Genomic DNA, 20,849 nt, shown 5'->3' with positions numbered 1-20,849 from the left:
CGGTTGTACTGTTTGTTTTGTTCTGATTGCCATTGGGCGCATCATTTGTTAGTGTAGGTTTTTTATTTTAGAGCTACCGCTACCACCTTGTATGAATTCGCCTTGAGATTGTTAAAAAAACATTACACATACTTCATGTAATACATACATATCGCTAGCTTACAGTGAAAAGTTGCTAAGTCCAGTTTTTATGAAAACTCATATTTTGATATAGGACGCAAGAGATATTAAAAATGCATCCTTTCGGAAAGAATTATGGTAAATGTTTTATTTTTTCTAGTTTATATTCAACGAAAGTAAATTTGTTTAGTCCAGTAGAGGCATCGAACATCCGATAGGGCCAAAATAATTCTAAATCTTTTCTAAAGATCGACTCCTTCTGATTCATAAGGAGGTTTGCTTTGCTTTAAACTTTGTAGAAATGGAATCAGCATTTTTTCACTGTAAGCCAGCGATGCATTTCTTGAAATATATACATTAGGGCGGAGTAATTTAATTTGGAAAAAAGTTATGGCATATTCGAATTCTAAGTTCGATTCTAAGCAAAAATGGTGAATAAACTATGTACAAAAAATGGCGTTTGACTCTCCCAATCTTTAAAATCAGAGTATTATAATTTTTTCTGAACGAAATAAATTTTTCGTTTAAAAAATTTGGTGACTTCTTCATACAATATACTACTTTTTCTTTTGAGAACTGTGAGGCTCAAACGTCATTTTCGGTATATAGTTTATTTACCATTTCTGCTTAGAATTATTCGTAGAATTTGAATTTGCACCGAACAAATTACTACGCCCTAATGTATGTACATATCTTTGGCTTAGAATAAAAAGTTGCTAAGTGAATCATTTTCTGAAAGATCGAGCTACCTATTTTATTTCTAACTGTTTCTACTCAGTGATACGCAAATTTGCAAAGTCTAAAATTGTCGCAAAAAATGTAATGTCTCAATGAATTCAACAGTTTTCATTAATATAGTGGAACTAGTTGTGGACTTGTGTTAAAATTTTTGCAAAGCACGTGCTTGAATGAAATGAGTTTGAAAGGTTTTTATTTTTTCCTGTAAAATTCCAAAAACTGGACTTAGGAATATTTCATTAAAAAACTAGCGATATGTAAATATAGGGTGATTCAATAAGGCCGCAGATGTTCGCAATAGGGCCATTGTTGCATGTGTGCCAAGTGGCAACGTCCTGTTGAAACACATTACGGTTATGGGAGCCGAATACGGCACAAAAATAATTTTGCGAATTTTTTCCACAAAAGCTAAAAGATCTTAAACCATTTTAAATGATCCTAGATGTATTAGCCTTGAAACAGCACCCTTGTACTAACATCACACATTTGTAGGATACTTTTCTCGAGATTTTTGCCTCGCAAATTAAAAAAAAAAATTCGTTAAATTTTAATATAATAAAGTACAAGTTTGAAGTAGCTGGGACTAACCGTTAATTTTTGGGTTTTTTTGTGTTGAAGGTGTTACGCATTTTTTCATAAAAAGTAAGTATGTATGTTCGAAACTTTTTTTATAGGGAAGCAAATGAGCAGCACGTTGCACTTTAACTTTACTATACTCGATTTAATGAGCTACAAAACTTCAAGAAAATTTTTTCTAAAGTTTCTGATCAAGAAGCGTGAAATTTCGATGAAATTTTGCAGAATTAATTTTCGTAGTTTTTGAACAAAGTCGGATATTTGGATTTATTTGGGTTTTGTTAGGAAAGGAGCTTTACTTTCATAAAAAAAATAATAAACGAAAGAAAAATAGGCAAACCTTGCTAAAATGTAGAGTCGTTATTTATATTTTGGTCACTGTATATGTTCCTCACTTCGAATCACAGGCATCCAGATTGATCATTTAAAACTGGTTCATAGGTATGCCATTTTAATGAGCTGTTAAGGCGTCGAATTAACGATAACCGAAAACGGGACAAATACAGGACATTGATAGAAATAAATTAATTACCAGGAAAATTGGTCAAAAAAGTTCCGTATAATACAGGACGGATGGTCACCGTACACATATTGGTAAAGTCCATTCGGGTAATAAAAAGTTTTTTATCCTGTCACAATAAGCTTCACTGTTCACCGTAACAGCGTAACCAGCATCATTTTCAAAAAAAGGACGTTCGGATGACGCCGTCAGCCCAAAAACTACACCAAACAGTGACTCGATGTGGGTGTATAGTTTTTTATAGCAGTGGTGCAGTGTTGCTTGTTAGCGTATCCGGTGAAACATGCCGCATCGCTCATGATTTTTGTTTTGTTTTGAAAAATAGGCATCAACCTTTGGATCTCTTTTACGCGTCGTTCAACTGAGTATGGCTCCATGACTAAGTTTGCCAAATCATGTATTACCAATTGTCTGAAAAAATGGTAATATATCACATATAATTGCTGCAAAAGATCTGCATTCTATATGTTTACGTAAATTTGTATATAAATTGCTTTCTAGTCGATCTTATCCAGATTGAGAGTTGGAACAGCTGCCTTCTTAAATTTTTTATCACCAACCTCGTGGGCTTCAAATTAGTTGCTGCAGACGAAGGGTATTTTGTGGCAGTAGGTGGTCATTTTGTCCAATCTTACATTTGGCCCATTTCTACTAAAAAAAAATCTAAAAATTTCCAACGGACATTTATTATCGCAAAAGTGGCAAAAGTGAAAAATTTTACTGCTAAAATTCTCTGCTGTTTTTTCACATAGCACACCACTGTTGTTACTATTCACCTATACAAAGCGCTCTTGTTACCGCTGCTACTGTATCCATTAGCCGCTAGATGACGCAATGAGTAGCAGTTAACCTCTAGGTGAATACGAATTTTTTAATCTGCTGTTTGGTCGTGAGCCGTGTAGGTTTTTGCATGCCCAGATAACTTTTTGTAAATGTTCTGTTAAATTTTTTAATCAGAGTGCACTGAAAACGAAAAATTTTAAACACTATTACAGTATCGGTACTTTTATGAATTTATTTTATGAATAAAAATACAGTTTATTCTCAAACAAAACCCATATAAACCCAAGTCTAAAACTTTGTAGAATACTACAAAAAATGCAAAAAATGTTCGACCAAATTTGAAACTTTTTTCTCAGATGTGTTAGATTTTTTTGAGCACAAAGTTTTATAGCCCATTCAAGCATTTTTCTCAGAAGTGCCAGATTTATTTGAGTATACAATTTTATAGCCTATTCCATTTTAGTCTGATATTGTGCAAGTTTCAAGTGGCTAAAAATTACCATTATTTTAGAATTTTTATCGCCGAAGATGTTGNTTGTTTCGTGGCCTCAATATTACTACAAAGGCCATCTTATTTTCTGCTATTGGCAAATGCCGCATTTTCGTGATTGTTGTCTGCTCTTCCGAATTACTTTTCCTAACTCTTCTGGAACCACATATGTAATTTTACGAGCAGATATGAATCTCAAAGGCGGCGGTACTTTTTTCGTACCTTACACTCGTCTACTTGCAACCATATGTTCAGATACTCACGAGTAGTACGTCGCTCATTGGCAGAGCCAGGATGCGTAGTGGGAGGAGCACTGATCGTTGAAGGCGACTACACGCCTTCAGCTTGTAGTACCAGCGCTTGATCATTATGCCCTCGGCATGGTTACCTCGCAGACAGGCTTAACTCCCTACTTTCATGTCTACCTTAACGTTACTTACCCACTACTTCTTAACGTGGCTATAAGGTGAACGTTGATACCTTTGACTACTTTTATAGAACTAGAAAAAATTCTTGCTTCCGGCGCTTATTGCAATCGGAAGCCTCGCAACGAAAGTCAACCAGTTATGGCTGAAAGCGGCTAGCTTAGTGCGTTATTGGCTGACCAAGTGGTCAAGGTTACTTGAGGCAAAAAGCGCAGTTGTTGGGGCGACAGCAACAAAACCAACAAAAAGGTCATAGCGGCAGCAATGTTCAGCTGTGCAAATGGAAGTGCCATTGGCAATGAACAAGGTTGTTGGAATTGTTATAGAGCTGGCTACTTTATAGGCTCGCACGGTTATTAATTTGTTGAGGGGTTGGTTGGTCAAGAGTTGGTTGTGAGAATGCCATAAATATAATACTGTTATACCATATAAGTATGTATAAGCATTGATTCAGTTTCATTGCACAGGTAAGTGCATATATAACAAATATTTACTATTACAAGCTTTTTAGAAACGATTGGATACGACCAGAATCGATTAAGCGGCTACAGCGTCAATAAAGAAGAAGTACAAGCTTTGTATTTGTTGCGATCAAATAAATGTTTGAGATTAAAACCTTGAAGTGGTTTTTTTTACACAACATTATTCCCACTTCCCTAGTCTACAAGACAATTTTTGTTGGCAACATGTGAGAGTAATAAATTGTAAACCGTATCGCAGTAAGAAAGGAAAAAAAGGTGGTAGATAAAAAAAAATTGTGTTGTTGCCAAAGACATAGTCTAGCGCGATACTAGTGCAGCTGCAGCACAAAAAACTCATTAAAAGTAAAAGTTGCCGGTATCGCTTAAAGTAGAAAGAATGGCGGTTAGAGCAAGAAAAATGTTGGACAGCAAAGGATTTCACTAAGCAGACATTAGGATGTTAAAGAGAATTTACAGGTAGCAGTGGCATGTTGCAGTGTTGGGGAATAGTAATGGTTCAAGCGGAGTTACAGAAAGTGTATGTCAAAGAAGCGTATTTTTTTTTTTAATTCTACATGAAAAGCGATTCGCCTTGGTTCTAAATATAAGATTTTTTTTATAAGAATGAGTGAGAGAAAATGTTAAGGCAAATCGAGCTCTAACCACAATAAAAGGCATAAGAGAAAATTTTCCAAAATTTTATTTTTGAGGCAAATATGTAAAATTTAGAAACAAAAATCTCGCTTACGTCTTTTTGGCGGCTAGGGCTCGGAATTACCAAAAACTAATATTTTCAAACAATGGGGCTAGGAGCTTTCACAAAAAAGCTGTAAATTTTCACTATCACCAACTGACTCGTTTCCACAACAGTCGGCTCTATGTAACCGGAACGACCCAGATGCATGTCTAGTCGCGAACTGTTACAAAGGCAACAAACTCTTTTGGGAATTTGTATGCTGTTACAACAACAAAAACATCACTTATCAACAACTTTTGATCCCCAAATATCAATTTTTTTATTTCTGTGGCAATACAATTTTCTATATATTTTTTTAATTGTTTGTTTGTGACAGAAGATTAAAGAGCTCTACCGCAAAAACTTAGTTTCTTAGAGCTTCCACAGGTTTTTTTTTTCGAAAGCTTCGTAATCATAGAGATTTTCAAGCAATGATTTTAAGTTTTAGTTAGTAAAAGCTTTAACTCTGTTTAAAGGCAGATGTGTTTATATTATGGAAGTAACTGCAAGAGCTTTAACTAAAAAAGGCTTTTAAGAGCTTTCACAAAATAAGCTAAACACTTTCAGTTTTACAAAGATGTGACTTTTCAATAAATATTTTATCATTTGTTGAAGTTTCCTGTTCTATAAATATATAGAAAAAGCTTTCAAGCATTTAATTAGGAGTATTGTTCAAACAGAAGAAATCATGAGGATAAGTACTAATTAAAAATTAGGTTGTGAGAGACAAAAAAAATTTGAAAATTTTATAAAAAGGTTCAAAATTTTAACTATGAAAAGTTGCGATTTTGAAATGAGTTTTTTATTTTATTTTTCACAATGAAATTTTTCAGTTCGCCCATAACAATGACGTTGGCTGTCAAAAGAGCTTTTTGAAATATTACGCGAAAAGCTATGACACGACCATTTCAACTACATATCTATGGCCCTTTCCACGAATATCCTCTAGATTTTCTGAAATTTAGAACACAATGTTTAAGCAAAGCTAAACTATCACAGAAGCTTTTCAAAAGGTGCTCAGAGATTTCGTTTCAAAAGTACATGAAAGCTTTCAAAAGCAGCTTTCATATTATGTTTATGAAAGTTTTCGCTTTTCTATTTCAAGTCAGCAAATAAAGAGTTAATTCTAGAAATAAGAGCCTAACATTGGCTTTAAACACGTGATTTGAAGAGTTTTCGGCCTAAATAATAGTATTAGCGTGGAAAATACCTATGAATATATATATACATATGTACACTTGATAAGTATTTCGCTCGAGCTTTTTTCCATACTGAATGTTCTTTGTCGTCAGAATTGACCACTTCATAGGCACGCTTCAGGATTTTTTAGGCTTGAATCAATTCTGTAAAGGAGTTCTCTCTGTATAACACTGACATTGAATGATACATGCCTTGATAAAGTTAAAGCTTATTTCCAGGGACCGTACCGGTTACAAGTTTTATTATAAAAATCACTCTTTAATCGTTATTAACTGAGTTTTATTTTTTGCTCGGAAAATAATCGTTACGTTTTAAGTTTTATTTTTTGCTCGGAAAATAATGGTTACGTTTTATATTTCGAATATGTTAGTTTTAGTTTCATTTGCTCGGAATAACATTACGTTTTAAGTTTTATTTTTTGCTCGGAAAATAATCGTTACGTTTTAAGTTTTATTTTTTGCTCGGAAAATAATCGTTATTTCTTAAGTTTTATTTTTTGTTCAGAAAATAAAACTTAATTTTTGCGTATGCGTATGCGCTTTTTTGCACTTTTTCTTTAGAAATATGGTTCGCTTTGTTTCTGCGATGGTATCTGTATTTTCATTACCCACTCCACAGTGGCGTTAAAGGTTCAATGCAGCCGCCCCCTGTCTATTCACGCATGCTCATACGCATACGCAAAAATTAAGTTTTATTTTCTGAGCAAAAAATAAAACTCAAGAAATAACGATTATTTTCCGAGCAAAAAATAAAACTTAAAACGTAATCATTATTTTCCGAGCAAAAAATAAAACTTAAAACGTAAACATTATTTTCCGAGCAAAAAATAAAACTTAAAACGTAACCATTATTTTCCGAGCAAAAAATAAAACGTAACGATTATTTTCCGAGCAAAAAATAAAGCTCAAAACATAACGATTATTTTCCGAGTAAAAAATAAAACTCAAAATATAATGATTGAACTTGATTTTTATACGTAAAAATTAAAAAATTAAAATCAGTGCCGCTGAAGGTACTCCGAGTAATAACAAATATATTGGTTTATTCCTTATGCCCGTAGCCTTTCTCTTTCCGCGTGATTTTTTGAGTTGAAATTTCAAAGGATAATCGTTATTTGCGGTCCCTGCTTATTTCAAAGCAAGACCATAAATCTGCAGAGCCTTTTTTAGCTCTAAAAACTAAAGTTTAACGTCAAACTGTAACTAAATTTCATGATTGAAAATTAACTGAGAAAAAAAAAACGTTTTTTCAAAGAAATAGCGACAGAATCTCGTAAAAGCTTTGCACAACAGAAGCTAAACAAATTTTATTAATTTAAATTTAATTCCATAGGTGGTAAAAAAATTTAATAAAACACAACACACCACAATTTTTTCGCTTCCATTTTAAGTATATCTCTTTATTTATTCGTAAAAATTTTGCACATTTTGAATATCGAATATAAAAAAAAAATAGTTGAATATCTTATCTTATAATATTTTCGAAAAAATATGTACACATGCACTATTATGAATGTATGTATTACATACTAGTTAAAAATACGCATACAAAATTTTCAATACTATAAAGAACATTAAAAATAAACTAAGAATAAAAATAAAAAATTCCATGCTTTTCCAAAAATTCTGGCAGTTAGTAAGTTTCTCATTTCCAATTAAAAAAAATGTCGTCGCTTTATTTAATCGTTGTGTGTGTGGCAGTGTTAGTTTGTGTTATTGTGGCAGTTGTTGTAGCATTTATTGCAGCTATTGTGGCTTTGTGTGAGTGTGCCTATACTTTGTGGTGTGTGAGCGTAAATATGTATGTATGCAGGTGCGTGCAAAGGTGTTTGCTTCAGGCGCTTCAACTTCCGCTGCTGCTTAGTTAATACTTATAGCCAGGTCGGCCACCCGGGCCCTGTGGATATTGTGGTTCACCCTCGTAGCTGACATCCGCATGATAGCCAGTCTTCCAGTCGGCTGTATAACGTACGACCTGCGTGCGACCATCGGGCAGGACGACACGATATTCACCAGTCACCACATCACCATTGCTCGAAGCTTTGTGGGCATAGTCGTTGGCGGTTTCAATATCATTGACGGAGTATTCGAAATCGTATGGCATGCCGGGAACGTGGACGTGGCCCTAAAAGAGAAAGATGTGGGTACAGTAGAACAAATAGGTAGAAGAGCAAATTGAATGTAAGGTTAAAAAGCTTAGAGCTTTTGAGTTTTCAACGGAGCTTTTACCAAAAATTACAATTTTTTGAATATTTGAATTTGAATATTTTAAATTTCTATTAAATGAATGATTTTTAGAAAACTCAAATTTTGAATTAAATAAAAGCTTCCTAAATTTGAAGTTAAAGCTCTATAAACTAATTTAGCTATAATTATTATTTTTTCAAATCTTTAAGAACTTGAAATTGAAAATGTTAGGCATTTTAGTTTAATGTAAGAAAAGCTGCAGAAGCGTTTTAGGAAAAATATTGTGAATTCTTGGCAGCTGTAAGCTGAGAGAAAGAGCTTTTATTGTAACCATGGGTTTGTGGAAATAGCTTCGCAGCTTTCGGCTGTTAGCGAATAATACTAGAAAATGTTTGACAGCTTAGCGCTTTCGAGTTCTCAACGGAGCTTTTACCGATTTTTTGATTTGATTTTTTTGAATAACACAAGTTTTTGTTAAATGAATGATCTTTAAAAGGCTCACTTTTTGAACTTTATGAAAACTTCCCACAATTTAAAATGAAAGCTTTTTAAAGTAAATTTATTTTAATTTAAAACTTTAAGAACTTGAAATTGAAAGTCTTAAGCATTATATTTCTTATAAGCTCCAAAATCTCTATAGAAAAAATACTGATTTATTAGCAATTCTAAGCTTAGAGAAAGAGCTTACCATAGGCTTGTAAATAGAAATAGCTTCGCACTTATTCGTTGTTGGCGAATAAAGCCAGAAAATGTTTGAACACTTTGAAGGGAAATGTTGTTAGTTTTCAATAGATTTTGTCTAAAAAAGGACCGTTTTTCTTGTAACTTTTTTAGAAAGAAGCTTTACTAAGCTCTTTCCAGCCAAGACGATTTCAAAATTTTCTATGGAAACTGAAAGCATCGCAATGAATTGTAGGGAGAAAGTTTAGTATTTATAAATCTTTCGTTTTGCAGTTTTAAATTTCGTGCTTTTATCTGAAAGTAAAAGCTGAACGACTAGGATTGAAGGAACGTTGCTCAATGAAATCAGAGCACAGTTGGCCACTTCAAAGACAGGCCTCTTAAGCTTTTTTTTTTAGTTTTTTGTGAATTTAATATACGGCCAGCAGAGGATAAAATCTCTTTTTGGCCACTAGCGAATCGGTGCTTTTTTGGAAAAATCTTTAACATTCAACATTTTTTTGAGCTTTGAAATATTTATGGCAGATGCATTTTATGTGGACGGACACAAGCCAGTAGCGTGCTTCTGCAAAGTGCTTCATATAAGTAGGCTTAGCAAGCTTTTGTATATAGATACGTCTACAACAAATGCATGAAAAACTTTAAAAGCTCTACAGCAGTCACGAGCAAAATCTCTTTCTAAAGATTTTATATGAATGCGCTCACAGTAAAAGCTCTCTCTACTCGTCACTGCGCCACAGACTGGAAAACCATCTCCTTAACAGCAGCGATGTGCTCAATATAAAAGCTCTGCCACCGAAAGCTCTATCTCAAATTCTTTATTAATTAAAAATTAATTATAAATTGGTTAATCTTTATAAATACTTACAGGCTCGCCAGGTCCTGGTGGAGAGGGTGGGCGCTGTGGGCCTGGTGGGCGGGGTCCAGGTCCGCTTGGTGGTCCAGGTCGCTAAAAATATTCGAGTAATATAGTTTAAAAATCAGGGTTTTGAACTAAGTGCTATTCGTTTTAATCGTTATTATTTCTTAGTTTATTAGTTAGTAGCTGTGCAACCAATCGCCAAATTTTGAGTGAGTTTAAAAACAATGACTGATGTTAAGCTGTTTGTTCTTCGATTTCCACATTCTTTTTATAATAACCCGTGGAGGGTTGTTGTTCTAAATTTAAGCGTTTGTGTGAAGTTTTTTTGCCAATCCAATTGCCCACAGTTCCAACTTCCGCGATATTCGTCATGCTGATTGTGATTGGAGAAAACTACGCCACCCTCCATTTCATGATCTTTAGCAGTAACTTTACTTTCTCAGGCATAGGTTGGACTTAGAAATGCCAAAATCCGCAAATCGGCGCCTGTCACATCACGTTTGATAGAATTATCAAAAATTTAATGAGTTCAACGTACTTTTTAGCAAAAGAGTGAAAAGCGCTAAAACCCTTTACTAAAGAAAATTTCGCATCAAATCGTACAAATTCCTAAAAGCAGTTCCCCACCATCAAATAACCGAAATTGACTGCCTACCCTACCATCGCATTGCCCTAAAAGTATTTCACAGCCAAATTAGAAATGCCAACAGTGACCAGTGGCAACGCAAAGCAGCGCAACACCTACACGCCAACAAGAAAAACAAGCACCTTAAAGGCAAAACCACAACAAGTCCAACAAAAAAAAAAAAACAAAACGACAATCGGAGTGGCAGTAAGTAAAGCAATGCAACAAACAACCCATTTTCGGCGCAAGTGAGGTGACCCAAAATGACAGCAAAGTCAACACGCTCACACCGAACGACGGAACAGAATAGCATATATGTAGTCGACTCACAGCAATAGTAGACTTCAACAACAACGCCAAAAACTGAACTAGCAACAAGTTGAAATGTGTCGTAGGCGAATGGCGACATTCAATTGCCGTGTACTTGCCACAATTTGCGGCAATTGCAATGCAATGCAAAATGCGACGAAAAATGCCGGTGCACAGAGTGCATAATGAAAAATTAGCGAGAGAAGAGGTAGTACGAAAAAGTCTCAATACTTTTTTTTTTTTGATTCGCTTCTTTTTTTCGCTTAGGAACCGGAGGTGCGGCATTGTGTATTCGAAAAGAATGCCGCTGCCAACTACATACATAAGAATGCAGAAGTATAAGAGTGTGTGTGTGTGTGGGTTGATAGCCTAAGGAACGTAGAGATCGGGGTGTATGCAGGGGTGGGTGGAGTGAGAGGTAGGTAATCGCAAATACGGAGTGATGTGCACTACTGGCAGCCAGCAGGTTGCGCGCCATGATCGGCAGCTACGTACATATGTATGTGCGAATGTGCAATTGCAGTCAGCAACAGCCTGGTGGAGAAGCTGTGTTGGTAGTAGTTGTTGTTGTATTTTTTTCCATTTCTGTTTCTATGCTTTTTGCGGCAGTTTTAGCTGGCTTGCTGCAAAGGTAACAACCAACACAAGAACACTACTGGCAACTATTCTTTTGCAAGCTGCAGACATCAGCCCGCTGAGCCAGTGTGGCTGCGGCTGATTTTGGGCCATTGGCTGTTGACTGGGTTGACTGAATACCCGATTGGTTGGCTGACTGGCTAACTGGCTGGCTGGGTACTCTTGCCAATTTCAGTTTTGTAGTTAGTTTTTGCTCTTCAGCTTTGTTTTGTTTGCTCTTGTTGTTGTTGCTTTGTGTTGTGCAGCACTTTTTGCCGCTGGTCGCTTTAATTTAAAGTTCAAGAGTTTTTGTGGCACGTCGTGATGTGCACTGGTGCGGGTCTTTGGCAGCAGTAGTGTTGCTATTGTTGTTGTTGTCTTAGCTACTGGCTTGCTTATAGCTAACTATGTATGTACATACCAACGCTGGCGGATATCGATTGCGGGTGCATCACCAAAAAAGTTATGTGTTTGTTATGTATGTACATTGGGGTGAATCACTCTCCATACAAAAAAAAAATGGATTGTTTTTCCATCGTAAATATAAAATATTCTATATTTTGAGATTTCCGTCAAAATATTTCCGCAGAAAAATATGATTTACGGGAACCCGACCGATTTGAAAATACCTCCAAAACTCGGTTTTTATAAATAAGATTAGTTTTAAAAAATATTTGATGCTAAAAATTACCGCAGATTAAAGAAGAGTTTAAGTTTAAAAAGTTTGCACATTTTTTTTTTTTTTAATTTGACAACGGAATGAAAATAATGCGATTTTTGGATGCGTTTTCATATTTTTCCGAAATTTTTTGGCGTAATTAACAGGCAGAAAAAAAAACAAATTGGGAAAAATTGTGGTCCAAAAATCTCAGTATTTTCATTCCGTTGTCAAATTAAAAAAAAAAAAGTGTGCGGACTTTTTAAACTTAAACATTTCTTTCATGTCAGTTAATTTTTTGAAAAAATTATTTAGAAAACAACTCGATTTTTGGAGCTATTTTGAAATTGGTACAGCTTACATAAATCATAACATTTTTCCAAAAAATTTTTTGGGGAATGTCTTAAAATATATTACATTTTATATTTCCGATGGAAAAGCAGTACCTACGGATTTTTTTTTGTATGGAGAGTGCACCCTAATATACATATGTACATATACATACATACATAATAAACAGCAAAAAAAAATTCTTGAGTATAACTAGAACAACCCCTCTACTCGTTTGCCATTTTTGTTTGCAGCATTTTACAAGGTTCTATACTTTTTTTCCAATTTTTTTTTTGCCACTTATTCTTCTTTGAAGTTCTTTTCGCGTACTTTTTCTTAATTTTTCATATTTTTCACTAGCCAATTTTTTCAAGTTTCTTTCTAAACTAAACAAATTTTGTTCTATGTTTTTGCAACACATCGCCTCTTCGCCTGTTTCTTCACAAAATTTTACATTTTCTAGTTTTTCTCACTTTTTACAATTTTTTTTTTTTTGTCTTTCTTGCTTCTTTTACTGGGTCTTTGCTTAGTTTGTTTCTTTTCCGCCAGTCGCTTTACGTTTATTTGCGCACACCTTGCAATGTCAAAAGTTCAAAAAAACGTGGTGCTAGCAATTTTGAAAGTATGATAATTGTTGTATTTGTACAGTAGTTGTGGTTCGCAGACTTTGTTATTGTTTTCGTTGCTTTTGTAGGTGCTATTGCTCTAGTGGCTGTTAAAAAGGTCGAAAGTGGAAGTTTTACTGGCAGATATACCGGAAAGAAATGAAAAGAGGCAACAAGAATACGGTGTTCCAAATAAAAAAGTACCAACTTGGAGTACAAGGCGCTTAAGAAACTCTTAAAGGTGAGGCGCATCTCTTGGCACCGGTGGGATTCTTCAATGACTACAAGCCGATTGAAATCCTTTTGGTCTAATATTCAAACTACTTAGTGCTCAGTGTTAGCGAAGTTTGGTGAATAGATTTAAGTCGCCTGCGTAACTTTATTGTGAACGCGTATTGAAGTGAAACTTCTTTAGGGGCGATAGTGAATTAAAACCGCGTCTCAAAAAAAAAAATGTGACAATCCAAAGGTAAAATAAGTGCATTTTGCTTTCTTCTTTTCTTTCTCTACCGTTGTGTTTAAGGTTAAGGTTAAGAAAAAGACAACGACAAAGGCAACGACAGAGGCTACGACTTAGGCTAAAGCTAAGATTATGATTAATGTTAAGGTTAAGTTTAATACACATTTCTGCACCATCAAACAAAACAAAAATTAATCGAGAAGTGTGATCCGGGCGCAATTATTATTATTTTTAGTTCGACCCTCTTCCCTCCATTTCCATTCCTCTCTTGTTCCTCCTCCAACGCCATTTGTATCACAAAGGACAGATTTAATTTGCCCGTAAAAGTTCACTTTTGTTATTTTTCGTGTAGGCAGCCGTACAACATAACAAAAAAGCCAAATTGTTTAAAGTCTTACCTATAGAGTCCTGAGTTGATTTCTTCAACACTAAGACGGTCCAATCGGGTCAAATTAGGCCCATTGTAAGTCTGATACGACCTAACTTGTCGAAAGCTTCTCTCTTTGCAGTAGATGAGGTCCAACCAATATCTTCACGAGCGGATCGAAGCTGGACAGAAGAGCTTGAGAAGGTATCCACTGTCAGGAACTCTCAATAAATCTAAGGCCCAGACTGCCCGATCTCTGCAGAGTCTTTCAGTTTATACTGACCACATAAGAGAGACCGCCGATTGGCTACGCAACAACGTTTTGCCGTCTAGGAGTGTAAATATCCACTCCGTTAGCCAAGCGGCAAACAGGGCGCTGGGATCGCCACGATCGAAATTGGTCGGATATAGCTCGACCTCTCCCTCAATCGCCTCGGAATACTTTCAAGTCAATCTGCAACATTGGCAAAACCAGCCATCTGAAAATCGCTTTTTCGCTGCATTATTAAAAGCTGCAGCTAATCTCATTTATAACAAAACGCAAATGAAGTTGCTATTTAGTAGATAAGTATGTACTCCTATGTAACGATTAAGTAAGTAGGTGATCTCCATTAATTCCATATCTGTATGTATGTATGTATGTATGTACTACTATCAACAAATCTCGCTCTACTAGCAACACTGCAACACGTCAAATTAAGCCATACAATGGCGGCTGATGTTGCCAAACTGTTATTTCACGGTGCTTGCAACATTTTGGCTTCTCTAACAAAACAGGCACAAAAAAGGCTGTTTTCCTCTTTATTTTTTGTGCACCAGGTAGCAAAAAAAAAACTAAAATTTTAAGTCAATAAAACGAATGAAATGAATAGCAAACTAGTGGAAGCCACTATTATAAAGAAGGGACAAAAAAAAAATGAAGCTTTTATTTTACAGCGTCATGTAGCAACAGGGAAGATTCATTTGGTTAACTTTTAACTATAAAGTGGCACAAAAACACACACATACACACAAAAGTGAAGCACAAATGCAACACAATTGCCAACAGCACAGCTTGTTATGGTTGTTGTTGTAGCCGCTGCTGCTCTATTCACCTACTAACCGTACGACGCCCGCGACTTGGCATATTGGCTATTGCCGACTTTGTTTATTTATTTTTGGTTGTCCACTTCGACAATCATTGAGCGAAAAACCGCCGAAAAATTGCTTTGCATCATTTCTTGTGTGCATCCGTTTGTTGGTTGCAGCTACTGCTGCTGCAGCGAAACTCACGTGCCTTCACCTTTTACTAAGTACCCGGTTTACTCAACAGTCAGCTGGAGTGCCGTGCCTCTTATGCGCTGCCAATTACTACTACTCTGCTAGTGTTTGGGGGCGAATAACTTCAACTATCCCTTTTACTTTCAGCGGATATTTTCCAATTCTACATATTAGATGTGCTACAAACTTATACTACCATGGTCTAACTGCATTGTTTTTTATATGCATATGTATGTAGATTAGGGTGAATCACTCTCTATGCAAATAAAAAAATAATAATAATCGATACTGTTTTACCATCCGAATTATAAATTATATTCTACTTTGACACCACCACCAAAATATTTCAGAAAAATATTAAGATTTCACGTAACCTATAACAATTTAAAAATATTATCAAAAATGGAGTTTTTTTTATAAAAAAAAATTAATTTACAAAAAATATTTTTCCAAAACCTCACCTCAGAAGATAGAAGATTTTAAGCTTAGACGGTCTGCATAAAAAGGTTTAAACATTTTATCAACGGTGTCGAAGTAATGCGAATTTTGGAGGTTATTTCAAATACGTACAGCTCCCGCAAATCATAATGTTTTTTTGAAAGTATTTTGGGCAGTGTCTTAGCATATAATACATTTTTGAATTTCGGTTTCGGCTTTTGGAGAGGCACGCTAATGTACATATATGTATGCTTAGTAGGTGGTCGTCTAGGTACTTATATGGTTTCGCTTTCATTTAACAAGAAGTTGTTCTTGAAATTTTCGATTTTTACTAATTGTTTGAGAAGTTATTATATAAGCCATCACTATGCCTGAATATAAAGAGTAATAAGAACAAGTGGATGTTGAAACGAAGTGGAATTTGCATTTATTTTAATTGTCCTTTGCTGGATCCACCGTCAAGCTTCCATCAAGGGAACACTTGAGATCTTGGAAATATGTACTAATCTTGAGATTTTAATGGAGAGACCCTCTCTCTGGCCTACACGAATATAGAATTTCGCGCAAGTCAGAGTCGTTTTTTTTTTTAATTCCAAGCGTTAAGTGCGTTCTTGGATAGTATGCTGAGCATCAGAGAAATACAGGGAAACTGTTTATTGGAAAAAGAACTAAATCTACAATTTATTTTTGACAATTAAGCCGCAGCAGACCTCTCTATGAATACCGCGTTATTCTGACTTGTGCGACTGATGTCTCCAAAAAATATTCCTAAACTTGAGAGAAAAATCATTAAAAGACCTGGCTTGCAGTCGTTCAGAAATGATTTACTGTGGATTCAATAAAGTTAGAGATATTTTCTGCCCCGAAATCACTTTAGATGGTATTGAGTGTGACCATGGTAATAGGAAAAATGAAATTGTATAAAAGGCACGTCTTCGAATAGCGCTTCTCTCACAAAAAAAAAAAATCAATTTACCGCTAGACGCACCCTGACGGTACTTTTAATAAGAATAATCAATCAATTAACGTTCTGGAAAAATGCCTGGCGTAAGAAAGATGCGAATTTTCTGACACTCTGTGTTAAAAGAGATATGCTTGGGGGACAACCTCTTCTTCTTCTTCTTCTTCTTATTTGGCGCTGTAACCGCCTAAGCGATTTTGGCTCCGAGTTGAATGCTTTCAGAGCTGGAGCGTCGGTGTCCATTGAGGGAGTAATCTCAGACCGAGAAATTTGAACAAACGGGTTTCATCACCTTGATACCAGATATTTATGTACATTCGTAAGGAAAGGTGCTTAAATTAGGGTACTGACGAATCAAAGGTAACGAAATCGCCAACAAACTGGCGAAAGAAGGCTCATAAATGGTTTGATTTGCTTGGAGAATTTTAGTTACAGAGTGAGTAAACATAGAACATAATAACTATAGGGGAGTTGTAGGAGCCTTGGACCGACTGGACTCTTTGATTAAATTTTCAATAGATAGGACATTATCAAGTATTTTAAACGAAGCTGATATCAGGCTGCATGTGGGTTTTTAAACGGTCGTAACCGACTGTGTGGACCGGATTGATCTGTCTACAGAAACAGAATGCCGACAGGCACATGTTAGACCAGTTACAAAGCAATGAACTATAATTCATCTACATTCGATTCTTATAAGAAAATAGTCTGCTTAGATAGTTTTACCCTTCACAACGGAAGTTGAAGTGGCAGGTTACCCTCAGTTCAGACGCCCTTCCCTCCAATGAACACTTTATTACATATATACATATTTGTCTAATCAATTTTACAACAAAGTTGCTCCGTAATTTACATTCGTTACGTCTTCTCACTCTGTATAACTCTTACGAAAAAGTAGCAAGCCAAAACTCAGCATTTTCTCATGGAATCTTAGTTCATTAAATTCATTAAAAAGTGTATAACTACAAAAGCCATTGGAAGATTATATTAAAAGTGTGCAGTTGTTTGTTTGCCAGTGAGTTAGTGATTGAACCGCCCATTATTATTTTCGCCTACTTACCAGTGGATTTTTGGGCTCTGGATAATTGTAGCCATTTGGTTTTGGCGGCAGGTACATATTTGAGCCGGGAGCAAGTTGCGCGCAGACGCAGGCGATGACGGCGATTGTGGAGCTCTGAAGAGTAACAAAAGCAAAAAAGAAAAAGAGAAAGGAAATTGTTGATGAAAAATTGTGAAATAAACGACTAGTAATGAAGGGAACAAAAGCACATATAAAAATACAATAAACATAGAATAGTTAAAAGTGAATTACTTAAATCTAATAATAAAATAGTAAAAATAATAAAAAAATTAATAGTTCATAAAAAATCATTTTCACAAATTATGCAAATTTTCCTGCAGCTGCGCTCATTGTTTGGCTGCTATGCCAATAAAGGCTAAATAAATCAAAAAAATTGCAATCAAATTATATTTTGGCAAATAACAAAGCAATAAATGTGCATTAATGCCTAAATATACTTTTCTATGATTTAAAAAAATAAAAATAAAAAGTACCGTTGTGCATGCAAATCAAATAAATTTTATTGAGTCACAAAAGCTTTGGCATGGAAAATTTGGGGGAAAAACGTGCGATAGCATCGCATTTGACATTCAACGCCTCTCTGTAAAGGTAGTAACAGTACCAGAGCCATTACTGCAAGTAGTGCCAACTCGCAAAGAACTACATACAAATATCGAGTATTTGTAACAACAGCAAAAACAACAACAATTTAGAAGTTTTAATGTACAGGTGCAGCGCCATAAATGATGATTTTTTTCTGAGGCAACAGCTAAATATGAAATAGTGAGTTGAAAAAAATAGCGTGTCTGCTGCCAGTGTTGCTTGAGAACGTTGTGCTGTACGAGTATGTACATAAACGAAGAAAAGGGCGCAGCAGCCTTCAGCCGATATGTTGATGTATGGCAGAGCAAGAGACAACAGGCCGAGGAATAACAAGAAAATATATTTTTGTGATTTTATTGTGGCTGCTGTGGTGGTGGTGTTGGTAACAGAGCTAAGTAGAGCATGGGTGGGAATTTTAGTTAAATAATATATAAAATTAAAGGGTGTGACCAGAGCGCTATGAGAATTCTTTCCTTAAAAAGTGCATTCCTTAAAAAAACGATGCATCGAAAGAAAAATACAGCAATCAGAGTAACATTTACTTAAGATAAGATTGCTCTGAAAATTTTCTATTCAATAATTCTTAACGCGCGTAGTTTTGTTCAAAGCTTTTTATAAAAATCTAAAAACTCAAAAGTTTACTTTTACAGAGTTGCACTCAATTTATAAAAATTACAGCTAAATACAATTTTTTCCAGACGCACTTATCTCTGCAATGGTTAAAATCAACTGCTTTTCATGAAATTCCCAAACCGCAAAAATTTGCATTTAAATACAAGTTTTAAAATTTTCTTGTACGCTGTTATCTTTACACCCCTTAAAATCATTGCTGTTTATAAAACTCGAAAACGTCAAAAATTTACTTGTACAGAGTTAACACTAATACCTACATTTTTATTAAATTCATAAATTAAAAATTTTTAATAGTTAATTTGTCTATACATTACATGAAAAGATGTAAGAAACATTTTTTTTTGGTAAGCAGGGTTGCCATCATTTGCTATTTTTTTACCTAAATAACGTATTTATAAAGTTTAATTGCTGTAGGGTGATGATAGCCCATGCCAACTGTCATATGACCCGTACCGTGGATCAGCCAGGGTCGGCCTCTTCATAAAGCCAGTTTCGAACGGATGATTTCGGATACGTGGCACCTACGCAGCTACTTAGCCTTATTCGACTACAACGGATTTCTGTCCGTGCGGAAGAACTGCTCAGTTATGGATAAAAAATGAAAACCGCTCTTATAAGAACGGCCGACAGGAGCAACCACCCACGTTTCAACGCGCGCTATGGCGTCTCATGCGATTGCGACAAATGGACAAAGCTTGATGACCTGCGGTAGGTCAAACACTACAGTAGCGCACGCCTCCCACTCAAAGTCACTCACCAAAGGGCAAATCAGAAGGACTTCGTGAAGGGGCAAGAATTGAATGGAAGGCCCTAATCTAAGTGGCTGCTATGAATAAAATAGGCTAAGCCTAACTATGAGCTGATTTGAAAATTGGAACCACAGGCTTTTCGCAATGACCAAGCAAAAAAGATTGGGCACCATTGGACCAAGCGGAAATCTTGGGAACCAGCGCTGAAACTAAACAAATTTTAAAAATTAATTTTGGTAGAGTTGCCATAAATTTTTGCAATGCCTTTGTTAAATCTTGCAGATTTTATTAGCCAGTATAACTTAATATGTATAAATACTTTTGCAATTCAAAAATTTTTCATAAATAGGGTTGTCATCAATTGTGAATTTGGCTACAAATAGAAAGTATTAAATTTAAAAGTTAAAAAAAAAACTATAGGGTTGCCGCGTAAAAAACATTGAGCGAAAATATTATGTTATCAGTTCTCGTAAGCAGAGTTAAATAAATTTTTGCTAAGCTAACAAAAACTTTCACAATAATGGTAAAATTTTATTACTTTAGAGCTGTTGTATCAAAAATAAATTTTTCAAGAAAAAAATTTAATCTTTTGAAAAAAAAATATTATTTACTAATTTAAATGAAATCCAAAATACTTTAAATGGTAAATGCAAATTTGTAATTTATACAATATGAGAAAAAAATTCTTTGTATGTATTAAAAATGAACAAATTACTTAAATCTGAAGCAGCAGAAATTCCGATATTTTAAAATCGAATGAACATTAACATTACCTGAAATGGTGTAATTTGTTTGCTGCCATATTATATATGTATATTTATATTCTAAATTGGCCAAAAGAAAAAAAATTAAAATCACTGTCCAAAACTTTTATTGCACTTTTGATCTACATTCATTTTCCAAATTTTCCGTGAACCAAAACCATGTTTTTACCCCTAATTGACACAATGTTCAAAGCATCAATCAGAAGCGACCATAAAATAACACAACTATTTATCAACCATGAGAACATTCTTCACAATCACTCTCAAGTGATCATCCACGAACTGATCTTCATCACTAAATATTAACGTCTTCACCGCTCACCTCCACCGCGCAATTGCGCTCATCACCACGCGTGAATGGCAAGTGGAATGTGCGACAAAATCAGCAGACGATCGGTCGGTCGATCAGCAGTGAGATCGCATGCATGCCAATACATACTCCTACCAGCTACTTGTTGGCTATTGCAGCTGATCGATCGGTCGATAGCTCAAGCCGTAGCTCGCCGAATGGCTGATTATGCTTTTGATTTATGCATTCATGCAACATGTCATTGTTGGCAGTTAGCAAAGCGCAAGAAAAAAGTTGCAGAAAAAAATGTAAATAAACGGAAAAATGCATTAAAGCAAGCAAAAT

The 20,849-nt window shown here is 35.2% G+C and overlaps 1 protein-coding gene across 1 annotated transcript in view; it reads right to left on the bottom strand.

Annotated features, from left to right (window-relative positions):
- Nucleotides 1–7,667: 7,667 nt before the first annotated feature.
- Nucleotides 7,668–20,849, bottom strand: part of Cpr50Cb (Cuticular protein 50Cb) — a 61,098-nt gene continuing 47,916 nt past the window's right edge. The window contains exons 2-4 of the mRNA XM_017615436.1: nucleotides 17,467–17,580; nucleotides 9,785–9,865; nucleotides 7,668–8,173 (exon numbers count right to left, since the gene is read on the bottom strand). Coding sequence (XP_017470925.1) covers nucleotides 7,913–8,173; nucleotides 9,785–9,865; nucleotides 17,467–17,580 — 456 coding nt within the window. The 3' untranslated portion in view covers nucleotides 7,668–7,912. The remainder of the gene's footprint in view (nucleotides 8,174–9,784; nucleotides 9,866–17,466; nucleotides 17,581–20,849) is intronic.

Source organism: Rhagoletis zephyria, unplaced genomic scaffold (genome assembly GCF_001687245.7).
Source record: "Rhagoletis zephyria isolate East Lansing unplaced genomic scaffold, Rhagoletis_zephyria_1.1 Rzeph_scaffold_01016, whole genome shotgun sequence".
Taxonomy (NCBI): Eukaryota; Metazoa; Arthropoda; class Insecta; order Diptera; family Tephritidae; genus Rhagoletis; species Rhagoletis zephyria.
This window is presented reverse-complemented; position numbering and strand designations above follow the sequence as displayed.